This window comes from Eumetopias jubatus, unplaced genomic scaffold (assembly GCF_037043125.1).
Source record: "Eumetopias jubatus isolate StellerSeaLion01/CBP00866 unplaced genomic scaffold, mEumJub1_p1.0 scaffold_11, whole genome shotgun sequence".
Classification (NCBI taxonomy): Eukaryota; Metazoa; Chordata; class Mammalia; order Carnivora; family Otariidae; genus Eumetopias; species Eumetopias jubatus.
Window position 1 is genome coordinate 14,163,802 of NW_028274817.1, and position 16,144 is coordinate 14,179,945.

A 16,144-nucleotide genomic window follows, 5' to 3' on the forward strand; every position below is an offset into this window, starting at 1 on the left:
AACATTTAGTCCTTGGCTTTATTGTCATTAACATGTTCCACACTTAAAATGTAACCAAACTAATAGATGTGAATTTGGGATGCAAAGTGAATCATTATTTGAACTAAGCGTCCCAAAACACTACACAGAACATAAAAAAAAAAAAGAAATGTTCCTTTCCCTTAGGCCTTAAATAACTTTCATAAAGTTGAGAGACAAAATGGACCTTAGAGATCACATAATCCGGAAATTTTCTAACCTGAAGACCATAAAAGACCTGAAATGGCATGCAAAATCATTTGACCATATGTGTGCATTGTTCTGGGGAGAAGGTCCAGGCTTTCCTCAAGTTATAGAGATTCATGAATCATAAAAGGCTAAGAAGCACTTGTCTTACCCTGGTTATTCTCAACTAGAAGCAATACTGCCCCTCCCCCCGGGACATTGGCAATGTCTGGAGACATTTTTGGTGGTCATGCCTGGGGAAAGGGCTACTGGCATCTAGTGGTTAGAGAGGTCAGGGATGCTGATAAACATCCTACCATGCACGGAACAGTCCCCCACAACAAAGAATTATCTGGTTCAGAATATTAACAGTGCCAAGTTTACCATGAATCGGAGAAACAACTCGTGCACAACACATTCAGATGACAGTATATAGTATATATAATAAAGTAACTCAAGAGAACTAAGAAAGTACTCAGAGAGGAGTAAAGAAGAAGGAACACATTTGAGAGCCATTTTCTTTCTTTTCTTTTTTAAGTAAACTCTGTGCCTAACGTGGGACTCGAACTCCTAACCCCGAGATCAAGAGTCAGGTGTTCTTCTGACTGAGCCAACCAGGTGCCCCTTTGAGACTATTTCGAAGGAAAACTCAGCAAGTCCTCATGTTAGGGAGGGCCATAGGGAACTAAAGAGATGGAAGAGTTAACTAATGATGACTGAAGCTCTAAGCCTGAATATGAGACTTGAGGAGTTTTGTTTGGTTAAGTAGCGCAAGAATTTTAAAAAATATATCTTTCCTACACTGCAGTCTGACAATCAAAAAATTTAATGACCATACCCTTTGACCCAGCAATTCTTCTTCCATCAATTTATCCTATAGAAATAGTTACACCAGTGTTAGAAGAGAAGTGAATAAAAATGTGTATTACAGCATTGTTCATAATGGAGAAAAACAGTAAACAGTAAAACTAAAATGCCTGCATATAGGCATTGTAGAGAATTCTATAAAGGTATTTTGAAAATTGAAGTAGATAGATATGTATTTGCCTGAAAGGTGCCCCATTGTATTGTTAGTGCCAAGCAAGTGGTAAACAGCGTGAATAATTTGATCCCATTTTTATAAAACAAAAACATATTTTGGGGCGCCTGGGTGGCTCAGTCGTTAAGCGTCTGCCTTCGGCTCAGGTCAGGATCCCAGGGTCCTGGGATCGAGCCCCGCGTCGGGCTCCCTGCTCAGCGGGAAGCCTGGTTCTCCCTCTCTCCCTCCCCCTGCTTGTGTTCCCTCTCTCGCTGTGTCTCTCTCTGTCAAATAAATAAAATCTTTAAAAAAAAAAACATATACACATAGGAAAATATAGGAATATATACACATAGGATAATGTGTATGTAGGATAATAGGAAAATATACACATAGGAAAAAAATGTGAAAGGATTTACAACAAGGTGTTAAAGGCAGTGATCTCTTGGGAGGGGGATTATAGGGACCTTTTCTGTAATGTTTGAATTTTGAGGAGCAGGCATTACTTTTATAAGGAGAAAAAGAAATATTTATTTCAATCTGCTCTACTTTGGATGAACAAAGAGGGGGCTTTTTTTCCACTCACATGCCACTTTTCCATCACAGTTCACCCAGGTATTTCTGGTCTGTAATCTAATAGAAGTTGTCCAAACTCTATCAAGGAGTGATTAAGAGACAATTCACCATTAAGACTCCAAAATGGGTGAGGTGGTCACACTGACAGATTGTGTGATTTACGTTCGTTTCCTTTACTTTACAGCCTGATGAATTCCATCCACCTTGCCCATCTGCAGGAGACAGAAGGGAATTTCAAAGCAATTTTGTTTTTCTCAGAAATGTTTAACTTTTCATTATATGCACCTTCCGAGCATGTGTTCTAATTAGTATTCTTTGTTAAGAGAGCAAGATAGAGGCATAGTTGAACATTGAAATCAAATGAAGTCTAATAGGCAAAATTGACTTTTGGGGGACTTTGTGCATGGCATACCTTCTTGGGCTCTCACTTCCTGTTCCCGCACAGGAACTCCTACAGATTAGGATAGACTCTAATCATGAACAGAGTCCTGCCACCATGCTGGAGGGACAGAGTTAGGACTGTTTTCTTAAGTAGCACAAATAGGAAACAGGTAGATCTAGAACTTTCTGAAGGACATGAGCTATGGAATCTAGGCTGACATTTGGGCCTGCTTGGTGGCCCTGGAGTAAACATCTGAAACGACCAGCACGAGCCAGATCACAGTCTGTCTGTCACTCCTTAGGGCCAATTAAAGCGTCTGGTTTACTTGACACTTGCCTCGTTTCTCACTCCTGAGTTTATTCAGGGTTCTAAAACCAACCTCCATACCTCTGCGTAACCTGTAGACCTCAGATACTAGACCAGATGTAGAATAGAACCACCAGGGTACCACTAGACCAGAGAGGTTATCAAAATGTCAAAATTTGTCCATCCAGGATAACTCCATAGATTCCAGAGGCTCTGGATCCATGGACAGAGGGTGGGGGCAAAGGTGTCAGTGACAAGGCTCATCATTTTGCAGGAACCTTAGCCTGGGATACTTGGAGAGGACCAGGAAAGGCCGTGCTATCTCTGTTGTAGGGAAGGAGTGGTAGTCCCACGGGAGGAGAATTTCCTTTTTCTCCCGCAATTTCAAGGATACTGAAAAAGGAAAATTTCCCAGGCAGAGGGGCACGTAGCCACTCCTGGCATTCCAGGGAAAATAGATTCTGGGTGGGAATACTTTGAGATTTGGCCATATCCCTGGAGATTCCAATGGAGAAGGCAAACTGAAGAGGAACCCATTCAGCGATCCCCATCCCAAACCCCTTCTCTTTACTGTCCCCAAAGACTCAGACCTAGCCAAGCAGGAAGGGCCCTTCGAGATCAACCAGGAAGTCTTATCCCTTCAATGAAAAGATAAAAAGATTGGGGCCCCCCCAAGAGAGTAAATGGACTCCCCAGGGTCACACAGTCAGCCTAGACGAGAAAAAAAAGGAGGAAGATAGTAGATGTTGCAAATTTCCATGGGAAAACACAGATGAACAGCCAGGTGTTCCTTTCTCAACTTGCTTCAGACAGCTTAAGGCTACTCTGCACTGGGTCTTCCAAATTCCCTTATGCCCGAGTTGTATGATTTTTCTGATCCCCCAAATAAGCATCTTATCAAAGAGAAAGGCTTTTTTTTTTTTTAACCTCCCATGCCGTAACTAGATACAAAACTCATATTCATATCTTGGTCAGTCAGAGTTCTCTGTAGGATCTGGTAAGACAGTATAGCTCCCTCTCATCCAACTGCCAACTAGGAAAATGGTCAGGGGCAAAGGCTCACTGAGAGCTGAAGACAAACCTTGCTAAGAAAAATACTTACTGTTACTCCCAAAGTCCCAAAAGGCACAGTGAACCCAATCAGAATTCTGGAAAAAAGAAAAATCAGAGGTAAGCACCTTTCCTTGTGATAGTTACCACACGATAGCAACTACACACAAGTGTCTTCTTCTCGATGTTTTTACAAACAGTAGACACACACACATGCACATACACTTGGACCATCTGCAAGTTGGTTTTAAGACTAACCCCAAGTGACTTGGGGCTTATAAGTGAGAAAACAGCATACTACTGCATGGTGGTCCTGTATGTGTCCTTTAAAATATTTGGTAGGGACATCTGGGTGGCTTAGTTGGTTAAGCGTCTGACTCTTGGTTTCGGCTCAGGTCATGATCTCAGGGTCCTGGGATTGAGCCCCGCATCAGGCTCCACACTCAGTTGAGAGTCTACTTCTCTCCCTCTCCCTCTGCCCCTCCCCGTGCTTGTGTGTGCTCTCTTTCTCAAATAAATAAAATCTTTAAAATAAATAAATAAACAACCAAATAAATAAAATATTTGGTAACATAGGAGTAATCAGAGCTTCTTCCAGATGTGCGTCTGCCTTTGTTCCATGGACTTTCCTCACAGCATGGCCCCCAAATGCCAGTCTTCGCTCCTGCCTCAAATGAAGAAAACAGTCTGCCTCTTTCCCCCTAAGCCAGAGAAGCTGTTGACCTCTCAGCACTTGCTGAAGGGAGAAAAAGAGCAGCAGAAGCAACTGAACACGCTGATGAAGTACAAAATGAAATAGACTCATGAACAACCCAGTGTGGAGATCTTGAAAGTAGAACAGAAATATAACAAACTCCACCAACCATGTTTTTCAGAAGAGGTCGGAACTGATAGCCCAGATCTCCAATTTAGGGGTAACAACACTTGTCAACCATCCACAAGTGTTTGCACTGCTCAGGGAGGAGGATGGAGAGAGGCTGAGCTGAAGTGACAGAATTTGAAGATATTAAATCAGGTAGGTTACAGGATAGATTTTTATTTTGATGAAAACCTTTACTTCGAAAATAAAGTTCTCTATTTTTATTTTGATGAAAACCTTTACTTCGAAAATAAAGTTCTCTCCAAAGAATTTCATCTGACCGAGAATGGTGATTCGTCTTCCAAGTCCACTGAAATCAAATGGAAATCCAGAAAGGATTTGACGAAACATTTAAGTCCAATGCAGAATTGAGCCAGCAGGAGGAGACAGCATGAGGAACCAAGGCTTCTTCCCCTGGTTCCTTGACCATTCTATGCAGGTGCAGATGAACCAGCAGAGGTCATCAAAGATGATATTTGGCCAAATCCGTGACCACACTACTTGGCTCCCGATATGGATGATGAAGGAAGGGAAGGAGAAGAAGATGATGATGAAGAAGGAGGACTGGAAGATATTGGTGAAGGAGAGGAGGATGAAGGTGAAGGAGATGAAGGAGAGGATGAAGGGAGGTAGATGAGGAGGAAGAAGGAGAAGCCGAGTCACGGAACTCCGATGGATTCCAACCTTCCTTTTTAAATTTTCTCCAGTCCTTGGCAGCAAGTTGCAGTCTTTTTTTTCCCTTCCTCCTGTGCTCATTCGCCGTTTTTTCAAGTCTCTTTTCTCTCTGTCTATACCATGGTTCTCAACTTATTTTGGGGGGAAATGCCTCAAGCAGAACACAGCGGAGAAAGAATCTCTACCCTTTCTGTTCCAAATTCATTTTTATCCCTTCTTGTATCAACACAAACTTTCTGGAATCAACACCACCGTACTCTGTGGGAAATTCTGCTCCCCTAGGTCTGCTGGAAGCTGGAGGGTGTGGGGCCCCTGTGCAGTAGTGCCTAGAGTTCCCCTTTTCCTCCTTTTTCTGGATATTGGGCTCTATGTGATTACAGCGTCTCTATGTGAGTATGGACAGTTAGCATGGACCAACATGCATCAATCTACTTTCTCTTGGTTAAAAAAAAGAAAAATTTTTTCTAAAAATGGGGTTATAGGGGCACCTGGGTGGCTCAGTCAGTTAAGCGTCTGCCTTTGGCTCGGGTCATGATCCCAGGGTCCTGGGATCGAGCCCCGAGTCAGGCTCCCTGCTCAGCGGGAAGCCTGCTTCTCCCTCTCCCTCTGCTCCTCCCCCTGCTCATGCTCTCACCCTCTCTCTCCCCCGCACTCTCTCTCTCTCAAATAAAAAAATAAAACCTTTAAAAAATAAAAATAAAATGAAATTTTAAAATGAGGTTATAGAAGATCAGCAAAGGGTGGGTTTGAAATGTTTGGGTGGGTTAAGTGGGCATTCTGACAACATGGCTTCTCCTCTGGCGTGTTTAATTGTGATGTTTAATGGAATTCCTTGCAGTTTAAGATGACACTTTTAAAATAAAATTCTCTACTAATGATGACTTGAGCCCTGCCACTCGATGGGAGAATTAGCAGTCCCTGTAGGATCTTATTTGGAATTGACATTCTCTATTGTAACTTTGTTCCTGTTTATTCTTTAAAAAAAACTTTTTGTGTGTGTCACTGGAAAGGAAAAATGATGCTCAGGGTTTTCTTTTTTGAGATTTTATTTATTTATTCGAGAGAGAGAGCAGGAACAGGGGGAGGGGCAAAGGGAGAGGACCAAGCTGACTGAGGGAGGAGCCTGACATGGGGCTCGATCTCAGGACCCCAAGATCATGACCTGAGCCAAAGTCAGATGCCTAAACGACTGAGCCACCCAGGTGCCCCAAGATGATGCTCAGTTTTAAATGTTAAAAGTGTACAAGTTGCTTTGTTACAATAAAACTGAATGTGTACACACACACACACACACACACACACACACACACACACACACACACGCAAATATTTGGTAACATAGGAATTTGCTAGACCCTCCTGGTGCAAGGTCCAGGAGGAGGCTGAATGGTCAGGGCAGGTCTGATGTGGGGTAGGTGGTCCTTGCAGAACTTTGGAATCTGGGGCTCACAGCTGAGATCAAGCTTTATGGATACAAAGTTGAGCTGCTTGCTCATTAGGCCCAGGGAGCATTCCTGGGGCCTCACCAGCTCCTACAATCTCCAGGGAACTGGAGGCAATGAGAAGTTGGTTGTTGGGGGATGCTTGGAGAGCCGGGGCCCGTGCTGGAATTGAGAGATCTCACCCATCTAACATGTTTCATGTGGTATCTGTTTTTTCTTCTCTCCCTCTCCCACCCTTCTTTCCTCCCTCCTAGAATTAAGACCTGTGAAAAATATGCTGCACCATCTGGTCATTTAGATTGGGAATGAAGGAAGCTAGTAAGACTTCACACTGGACATACATTAACATCAAAGAATGGAATAGTAGTTCATTCTTATATTACAGCTAAATTTGATCATTTAGTAATATATACCATATGTTATGCCATATGACTATGGTTTTAATTCGTTGGTGATAATTAATACATATTTTAATGCTCTTCGTGGCAATTGAAAAGGATCAAAATGTTCAATTATTTTAAATTGTTTGCCTCACTCAAAAACAAATGGAATTAAATATCACTTAGTGTAATGGGACAACCAAAAGATCCACCTGCCCTAGTCAGTCCTCTGCCAATCTGTCACAGTGCTGGAAGCCCACCGTTACTGATCCCTTTAAGCGATGGCATTATTTCTAGAAGGCTTCAACTACAACACACTTCTACTGCCCAAAATGGGACGATCTTCTTTAAGTCTTAGAACCACATCTGTTAACTAGCCCATTTTTTAAAAGATTTTATTTATTTATTTGACAGAGAGAGGGAGGGAGGGAGAGAGAAAGAACAAGCAGAGGGAGAGGGAGAAGCAGGCTCTTTGCTGAGTAGGAGCCCGATGCGGGGCTCGATCCCAGGACCCTGGGATCGTGACCTGAGCCAAAGGCAGATGCTTAACCGACTGAGCCACCCAGGCGCCCCACTAGTCCATTATTTTTAACAGGAAGTCCAAGGAGGGGTTCAGAGGCCTTCCTATTCTGAGATGAAAATGGGTATAGTACCTGGTCTCCTTCAACATGTTGCAGATTGATAACCACTGGCTCAGCCAAGTTTTCAATGGACGTATCTGAAAGGCTGGCACTCACCACGAAGGTGCCTAGTGCTTTCGTGGCGCTTCCGGTCTGTGGGTGAAACATAAGGAAGAGGAGTTCAGCTCCTAAATTTCCAATGTCTTGCATGTCAATAATCAGTTCAGAATTACTAATGCATGGCCGGAGGCACAGAAATATGGAAAATAAAATCACAGCTGAAAGGAAATTTTCATTTGTATTTATTCATTTATTTTTAAGATTTTATTTCTTTTTTAAGTGAACTCTACACCCAACTTGAGGCTCGAACTCACGACCCCGAGATCAAAAATTGCACGCTCTTCTGACTGAGCCGGCCAAGCACCCCTGAGAAAAAGTTTTTAGAGGTCATTTAGCTCATCTCCTGTCTTCGCATAAGGTCTCGATTCTACCAAGCTACAACAATTCACTAACCCGAGCCCCACATCCAAATATGTATTCAGCAAGCACCGGCTTTGTTGCTACCTTGTTGTTACCTGCTACTCAGTACCACACTAGCAACAAAGTGAAACCATTCCTTACTTTGATAACTCTGAACCCTGACATTTCACAGCTTATCTTAGCTCCAACCCCTAACCACCCTTACTTACTTTTAGGGGGCCCCTCCTCCTCATAAGAAACATAAATTCATCGTGGGTTAGTTATAAGCCACCGGCTGGTTCATCTCCCCTGACGTTGGAAGCAGGTGGATAAACATTCAGGTTGAAATAAGTTTCTGAGGACTGTCATCTCCTCCCTAGGGGACCATGAACTCTGAGGTCAGAGCAGAGGCGTCACGTGGCCTCATGTCCCCTGCATGGCCAAACATACAGCAAGTATTTCGTCTTGCACCCAGAGTGAGCCAGTTACATTGTTAGGTGCTTTCCACATACACCGTCTTTAGTCCTCAATGAAACAATATAGGCATTTTCTGGAAAAACAGAAGGTTGGGGAGGCTCAAAGACTTGGACAAAGATCACACAGCTAGTGCCTGAATGGGCAGAGATGCTTCAGAAATGGTGGTTCCAAGGAGATCAAGTAGAATGTAGCTGTTAGGATGTGGCGCTTGCTAATTCACAGGGCCAAAGTGCCACAGGCCAAGGCCCCAGGGGGCGAGGCAGCTGGGACACTGCCTCTTCCCAGGCACATGTGAAGAGACAAGAGATGAGGCAGGTGCAGGACAGGAGGGATGGGAAGCAAGTCCTCTGAGGACTTGCCAAGGAGGCCTAGATGAGGTGAGCTTAGATGACGCCCCCTGCAGAGTCTGCTGGGCCACTTTCAGAAGATGCCCAGTGCTCCTATTTCTGAGCCCTGAATCCACTGAGAACTGGCTAACTGTGAACACAGCCTGGGGCTCCGCTAGGAAGCTACTCACTTCTGGTTCCTGACCAGCTCTGTTCATTCAAAGCCAGCCTGGTCGCTCCACGCTCCCTTCCCAGAGGAATTCCCCTGTGGTAGCCTGATGCAGAGGTGGATCTACAGCACAATCTGGTGGCAAGGGCCCCGGCTGACCATCCAAAGACCAAGTGCTAGCCCAAGCCCTCTTGTTCCTTGAAAGTCTCTTCCCCTCTCTGGTACACTGATAACAGGAAGAAAAGCGGACCAGGTGATATCTAACAACCCTCTCAACTTAGTCTAAGAGATACAGTTTTCTGGAGTGGAAATGCCAAAAGAGGGGAAACACACAGCAACCCAGGACTTAATTAACCTGTCCTCCAGCTTAATTTCCCTTTCGTACAAAATGGCGGCCATGCAGGAAAAGGCGTTAAATCATTTCTCACTCTTCCACTCCTTGGCTCAAGGCTCAAGTTTTGCCTGTTTCACCTCTGAACATTTTAGGGAAGTTTCCTCGGCCGGAAGCACTCCTCCATCCTTTTATCGCCTAGCTTCTACTCAACCTCGGGTTCCAGCGGACATCTCCCTGGGCCTTTCCTGACCTCCCTGATCTTTCCTCTATGCTCCCAGAGCCCCTGTGCCAGAGTGTACTTGCCCAGTGCTCTGTCCTTCTCCTGGAGGCCAGCCACTCGTGGAGGAGGGAGTATGTGTTTTCCAAGAGTGGCGTCTTATCAACAACTTTTTTCTCAAGATTTTATTTATTTAAAGATTTATTTATTTATTTATTTGACAGAGAGAGACAGCAAGAGCAGGAGCACAAGCAGGGGGAGTGGTAGAGGGAGAAGCAGGCTTCCCTCCGAGCAGGGAGCCCGATGCGGGGCTCGATCCCAGGACCCCGGGATCATGACCTGAGCCGAAGGCAGACACTTAACCATCTGAGCCACCCAGGCGCCCCTCAAGATTTTATTTGTAAGTCATCTCTACACCCAACGTGGGGCTGGAACTCATAACCCCGAGATCCAGGGTCACCTGCAACACTGACCGAACCAGCCAGCCTTCCCTTATCAACCATTTTTAAAGTAAAATGTTGCGGTGGCAGTGAAGATTTTGATCAAAAGATATCAGAGGAAGCAGTGTGAAGGCGAGTCTGTGAGACTTGGGACTTAGGGGAAAAGGTAGTTAGAGGGTGGCATCTCTTATAAGTACCTCCTCCCCAACAATCAGTGGCACAGGACCCAGGCTCAGGTCATCCCCTTCAGAGCTAGAATCTGTCAGTTTCTGTTCTGCCCCTCAGACCGAAAGTTCCAGGAGGGCCCACACCATGTCTCTGCTGCTTGCTGTTGAATCGCCAGCACCCAGCACCACACAAGACACAGAGCAGGATTTCGATACGGATTTGTTGGCTGAATAATAACTGTGTGACTGACTGAATACATTGTCCCTTCCCCTCTTTGAGTCTCAATATCATCATCGGTAAAATGAGATGGGCCACTATGAGTTACAAGGGCCCTTCCAGTTCTGAATGTGATGTCAGGCTACTTCTAATCCATTATCTGGCACTATGACGTCCGTAGGCTAATTTTGGCAAAGATCTTTAATCCCCTCCAGTGGAAGATGTTAGTGAATAAAAATTACTTATTAGGTGTGAAATCTATGCAAAATAAGTTTATCTTTTAGTCTATGCAACAGGCACAGCCCTCTCAAGAAAGCAGAGAAATTAAGACAAAAATAATGGTATGTCAGATGATAACAGAAATTTCAAGTTAACCAAAAGGGTCAGAGTGCTATGAACCACATTCTTCGTTTTTATTAAAATTTTTGTTCATTAACTGTCTTGTCCCAGGTCTTGCCAACTTTTTTTCTTCCATTTAAAAACAAGGCTTAATAAATACATATCCACTGAAAACATGTTAGGTACCTAGCCCTGTGCCAGATGCCATGAAAATAAAACATGTTTGACCCACGACATCCACCACAATCCACTTAGGGAAACCAGACTAGTGACTAGATGGGTATGGAAGACAAGAAGGCAAGCATGGGGTGGGGAGGAAAGCAGGGGCTCATGAACTCCACGCAGGCTTTCTGGGTGGGATTTGAGCTGAACCCACAGGAATAAATAGAATGTACAAAGACAGAAAGGGGAGCCACTAGAGAATTCCAGGAGAACAGAACATCCTACAGGTATAACTGGAGACAATGTGTTATATTTGAGTTGGTATGTGGTATATTTTAGTTGGCCCAGTGCAATCTCCCTGCAATAATTCTGTGAATATTTAACCATTATAAATTCATTCCTTTGGATAGCCTCTCTAGAAAATGAAAATACACAGGGGTGTTAACGTATGGATCTCTGAAATACTTGAACTTTGGAGTCAGACAGCCTGGATTTGATTACTAGTTATGCCACTTCTTAGCTGTGTGACCTTGAGCAAAATCACTTAGCCTCTTTGTCTTAGTCCGTTCGAGCTGTTAGAACAAAATATCAGATTGAGTGGCTTCTAAATAACAGAAACTTCTTTGTCACAGCTCTGGAGGTTGGAATTCCAAGATCAGGGTACCTACATGGTCAGGTTCTGGTGAAGGCTTGCTTTCCGATTCAGAGCTGACAGCTTCTTGCTGCATCCTCACATGGAGGAAGGGTCAAGCAAGCTCTCTGGGGCCTCTTGCACAAGGGCACTCATCCCATTATGACGGCTCCACCCTCATGACCTCATCCCCTCCCAAAGGCTTCATCTCCTAATAGCATCATCTTGGGGGTTAGGATGTCAGTGCATGAATTCTGGGGGACACAAACATTCAGACCATAGGACTCTTTGAGTCAAGGTTTCTCATTAGCAAATGAGGTAATAAAGTGTGAACCTGAACAATTAATAGTGATCATCAACCATTTCATGCTGTAGCTCTGACAGCTGTCTTTCCAACAGCTAGATGAGATGGAGTGGGCCAAATGAATGAACCTTTTATTAGGCAGAGCCCCCAAAGAGGCAAATAATAATAGCAACGCAAATAGCTACCTGGTGTTTATGACGTGCTAGGCAGTGTTCTAAGCACTTTATATATATTAACTCCTTTAATCCTTAACAGCCCAGTGAGGCACTACTACCATCCTAGTCTACGTCGGAGCAAACTAAGGCCCGTGGAGGTTGGGGGACCTGCCCAAGGTCCCGCAGGTAGACTATGGCCTAGCCGGCTTTAAATTCAGCCAGACCGGCCCCAGATCCATGCCCATAACCACCACATCATACTGCCTCTGGGTTTTAATAATGGGTAAGGACTGGAGCCCTCAGAGAAGGTTCTGTGGAAGCGGTGGGAAGGAGCAACAAATACTCGAGGGCAAGTGTCCTACTGGACACCGCTCAGCTTCAAATGAATTGGCCCAAAAGAATGGGCGTGGAGGCTTTGAGGAGCCAGGGGAGATTTGGGAGGAAAGCATGAACAAGTTGAAACCACACTCATCAGGAGGACTCGCTGTCCTCTTTTGGTTTTAAAACATCTTGAGGCCTCTGTTTGGTCACCATATGATCCTTAAGGTCCCTTGCAAAGCGGAGAAGCTGTGAAAATTAAAAACTGGGGAACATCATTAAAGAAGACGTTGATTCATGTTGAGGACCAGGGGTTGTGCCAGGAGACTTGCAGAATAAATCAGAGCATATTCTAAAATAAACAGAACATCATGAAAATAGCAAGAGCTCATAATTACAATGAGTCACCATATGTCAGCTCATGACAGTTTCCAGAGGCAAGAACTTACCTTAAAGAGTGAAGTTTGGCCAAAAAAATTAAACAAGATGGTCTGTAAGTTGCTAGGAGGAATTCTCTCCCTCAGTGATTTAGGCAAGTATACGGAAGCCAAAATCCTTCCCAGAGGGACCTCATCCAGGTAAATCTGCCAAGACAAGGTGGGAAATGGAAACTGGAATCATCACCCATGAGCCCAAATCCCCCTTTCTCACCCCAGCACCAGCTGCAACCTCCAGACCATCCTGCTGTAAGGCTGGAGGGTGAGAACTGCACATATACATACACACACATGTACACACACACACACACACACACACAGCCACACATACACTCGGATCACAGGGCCAGATATGACCAGGGTGCACACACACGTACACACATACACACATACACACACACACACACACACACACAACTTTTTCTTCCCAAACTTATCTCTGGCCTACATGCACCTAGGTATGCATAGAGGTGGAAAGGGGAATGATGAATCAGGCGATTTGCCCTGATTCTTGGAAATAAAGACCAGTCTTTGAAAGTAGACCCCTCTTTACCCATATAGTTCTGAGAGGAAAAAAAAAATGGAACAAAAAACCAATACAGTAGCATTAGACATTGCTCCATATTTTATTGGGCAATGCTTTTGTTGAAAAGTAAGGCAGGGAAGTGAGGCAATAAGGCCTTGGGAATTCTGCTAGAGGCTCACTAGTAGGAAAATTTGCTGATTTGATTGGTAATAGTACTTTATAAGTATTAGAACATTTTTGAGAATGACAGGGGACTTTACCAGTAAACTGGGACCACAGTTGTAAACCTGGACTCTTCCAGGCAAAACAGGGTATATGGGCACGCTTACATGCCCTTCTATCAGCTCTGAAATGTATGTTGTATGATGATATCAGGAAATGGCAGCTCAGAGAGGTTAAGTGACTTGTCTAGGGTCACACAGCTGGGTTGTAGTTGAACAAAGATATGTGCAATTTGGGCCTCCATTTTCTCCATTATCCATGTGGCCAATCAAGGAACTACTATCTAGCTAGCTGTAGAGGTAGGGGACATGAGAGTTTATAATATTTTCAAAAATTATTTGTGAACCCCAAAGTCACGACTCTTCTGCCAGCATAAATAAACTCTGCTAAGTACCATGCAGAAGTTCTGATTTTTTTTAAGATTTTATTTATTTGTCAGAGAGAGAGAGAGAGAGTATGCACAAGCAGGGGGAGGGGCAGAGGCAGAGGGAGAAGCAGGCTCTCAGCTGAGCAGGGAGCCCGATGTGGGGCTCCATCCCAGGACCCTGGGATCATGACCTGAGCCGAAGGCAGATGCTTAACCAACTGAGCCACCTGGGTGGCCCAGAGAAGTTCTGATTTAGCTTTAACATGTAAGCAGTTTGGTACCAAGAATGTGATTGGGGTTGGTGGACTTGCTTCTCCCCCAGAGTCTATAATAGAAAACTCCATATGGGGGCACCTGGGTGGCTCAGTTGTTAAGCATCTGCCTTCAGCTCAGGTCATGACCTCAGGGTCCTGGGATCGAGCCCCGCATCCGGCTCCCTGCTCCGCGGGAAGCCTGCTTCTCCCTCTCCCACTCCCCCTGCTTGTGTTCCCTCTCTCGCTGTGTCTCTCTGTCAAATAAATAAATAAAATCTTAAAAAAAAAAAAGAAAACCCCATATGTAACCAAAATACAATGGGCAGTCACCAGCTGCCTCCAACATTGCTGAGGAGCTCAGAAGGGACTTGACCCTCCTGCATGTGACAACTATACAAACCAACCGCAACTCGAAGGCACTGGAAAAGGAACAAAAGCAGGCCGATTCTGGACCAGAGTCAACACGTGGAAAAAGGTTAACATTACAAGGTGAGTTACTTGTTTTTACAGCCCTTAACCTGATGGCAAGGTGAAACTAATGTGAAGAACACTCAAAATTCTGACAGAAAACCTGCAGTCTTAGTGGCATGAAGAACCGTAAAACAAAGGTCAGGGTGACCATAGCCTGTCACGGGAAAGTCTGCGGGGGTGGAGGGGGGAGGAACAGGGAATTGTGGGAAGGAGAAAGCTAGAGAGGAGAAGCCAAAATTCTTTTTTTTTTTTAAAGATTTATTTATTTGAGAGAGAAAGTGTGTGGGAGAGGGACGGAGGGAGGGCTGGGGGAGGGGCAGAGGGAGGGGTCGGGGAGGGGCAGACAAGCAGACCCCACGCACACACCCGGCAGGGACCCCTGCTGGGCTGGATCCCAGGACCCAAGAATATTGACTTGAGCTGAAGTCAGACAATTAACCTACTGAACCACCCAGGCACCCCATCAGTAGGAGACAAAATTCTGAGTATAAACTCTGCCTGGCCTCTGAACCATCAATGTACAAGACAGACTCCAACTAAGGATAAAGGAACTTACCTGAGATTTAAGCTGCCATCTAAGAGAGTCACTTGCCTGGCATAACAAAAGTCAATAGTCTTCCGAAGAATATAGTGGAATCCAGAATTTCCACAACATAACATCAACAACATCCAGGACATAATCCAAACTTATCCCATGCGTGAAGGAAGAATGAGTGTGACCCATTTTGAAGTGAAATGACAATCAGTGGAGATCAACCTGCAGATGACCCAGATATTGGAGTCAGCAGACAAAGATTTTTAAGCAGCTAGTGTAATTATGCTCAGGTATTTAAAAGAAAATATGCTTGCAATTAAAGCAAAAAGAGGAAATAACAGCAGAGAAGCAGGCAGAAAAAGGACAAAATGGAAATTCTAGAACCAAAAATACAATATCAAAAATTTTTAAATTGCACTGAGTCAGTCCAAGAGTAACATGAAGATGACAGATGTCAGTCAGCTTGAAGAGAAATCGGTAGGAATTACACTATCAGAAAAATAAATAGTAAAATGATTAAAAACATTAACATAACCCCAGGGACCTATGGGGCAACATCCAAAAATCTTGACAAAAAGACATGTGATATTACTCCACTTAAAACTTCAAAACATGGTGATACTATTCTGCTTAACACTACAAAACAAAGGGACACCTGGGTGGTTCAGTCAGTTAAGTGTCCAACGCTTGATCTCGGCTCAGGTCTCGATTTCACTGTGATGAATTCAAGCCCCATATTTGGCTCCATGCTGGGTTTAAGTAAATAAATTTATTCCTAAATATTTTATGTTTTCTCATGCTGTTGCAAATGGAATTTTTTAAATTTAATTTTCCAATTATTTGCTGCAAGTATATAAAAATAAACTTGATAGTCTATATCTATCTCTATTTATCACCTAGGAGTAAGTACACTTGTGATGAGCACAGGGTGATGTATGGAAGTGTTGAATCACTATATTGTACACCTGAAACTAATATAATACCATATGTTAACTGAATGAAAATAAAAACTTAAAATAATAAATAAATTAATAAATAAACAAAGTACAAAACACTGCTAAGGGAAATTACAGTCTACCTGAGTAAATGTTCCTGGATGAGAAGA

General features: G+C 44.0%; 1 protein-coding gene and 1 pseudogene across 1 annotated transcript in view; one reads left to right on the forward strand and one right to left on the reverse strand.

The window, feature by feature from the left end:
• Positions 1-16,144, reverse strand: part of ADGRG4 (adhesion G protein-coupled receptor G4) — a 118,527-nt gene that overhangs the window by 19,008 nt on the left and 83,375 nt on the right. Inside the window, 4 exon segments of the mRNA XM_028094135.2 lie at positions 1,907-2,010; positions 3,589-3,634; positions 7,546-7,665; positions 12,677-12,811. Of these exon segments, the coding sequence (XP_027949936.1) occupies positions 1,907-2,010; positions 3,589-3,634; positions 7,546-7,665; positions 12,677-12,811 (405 nt within the window).
• On the forward strand, positions 4,174-5,400 carry LOC114201441 (protein SET-like; annotated as a pseudogene).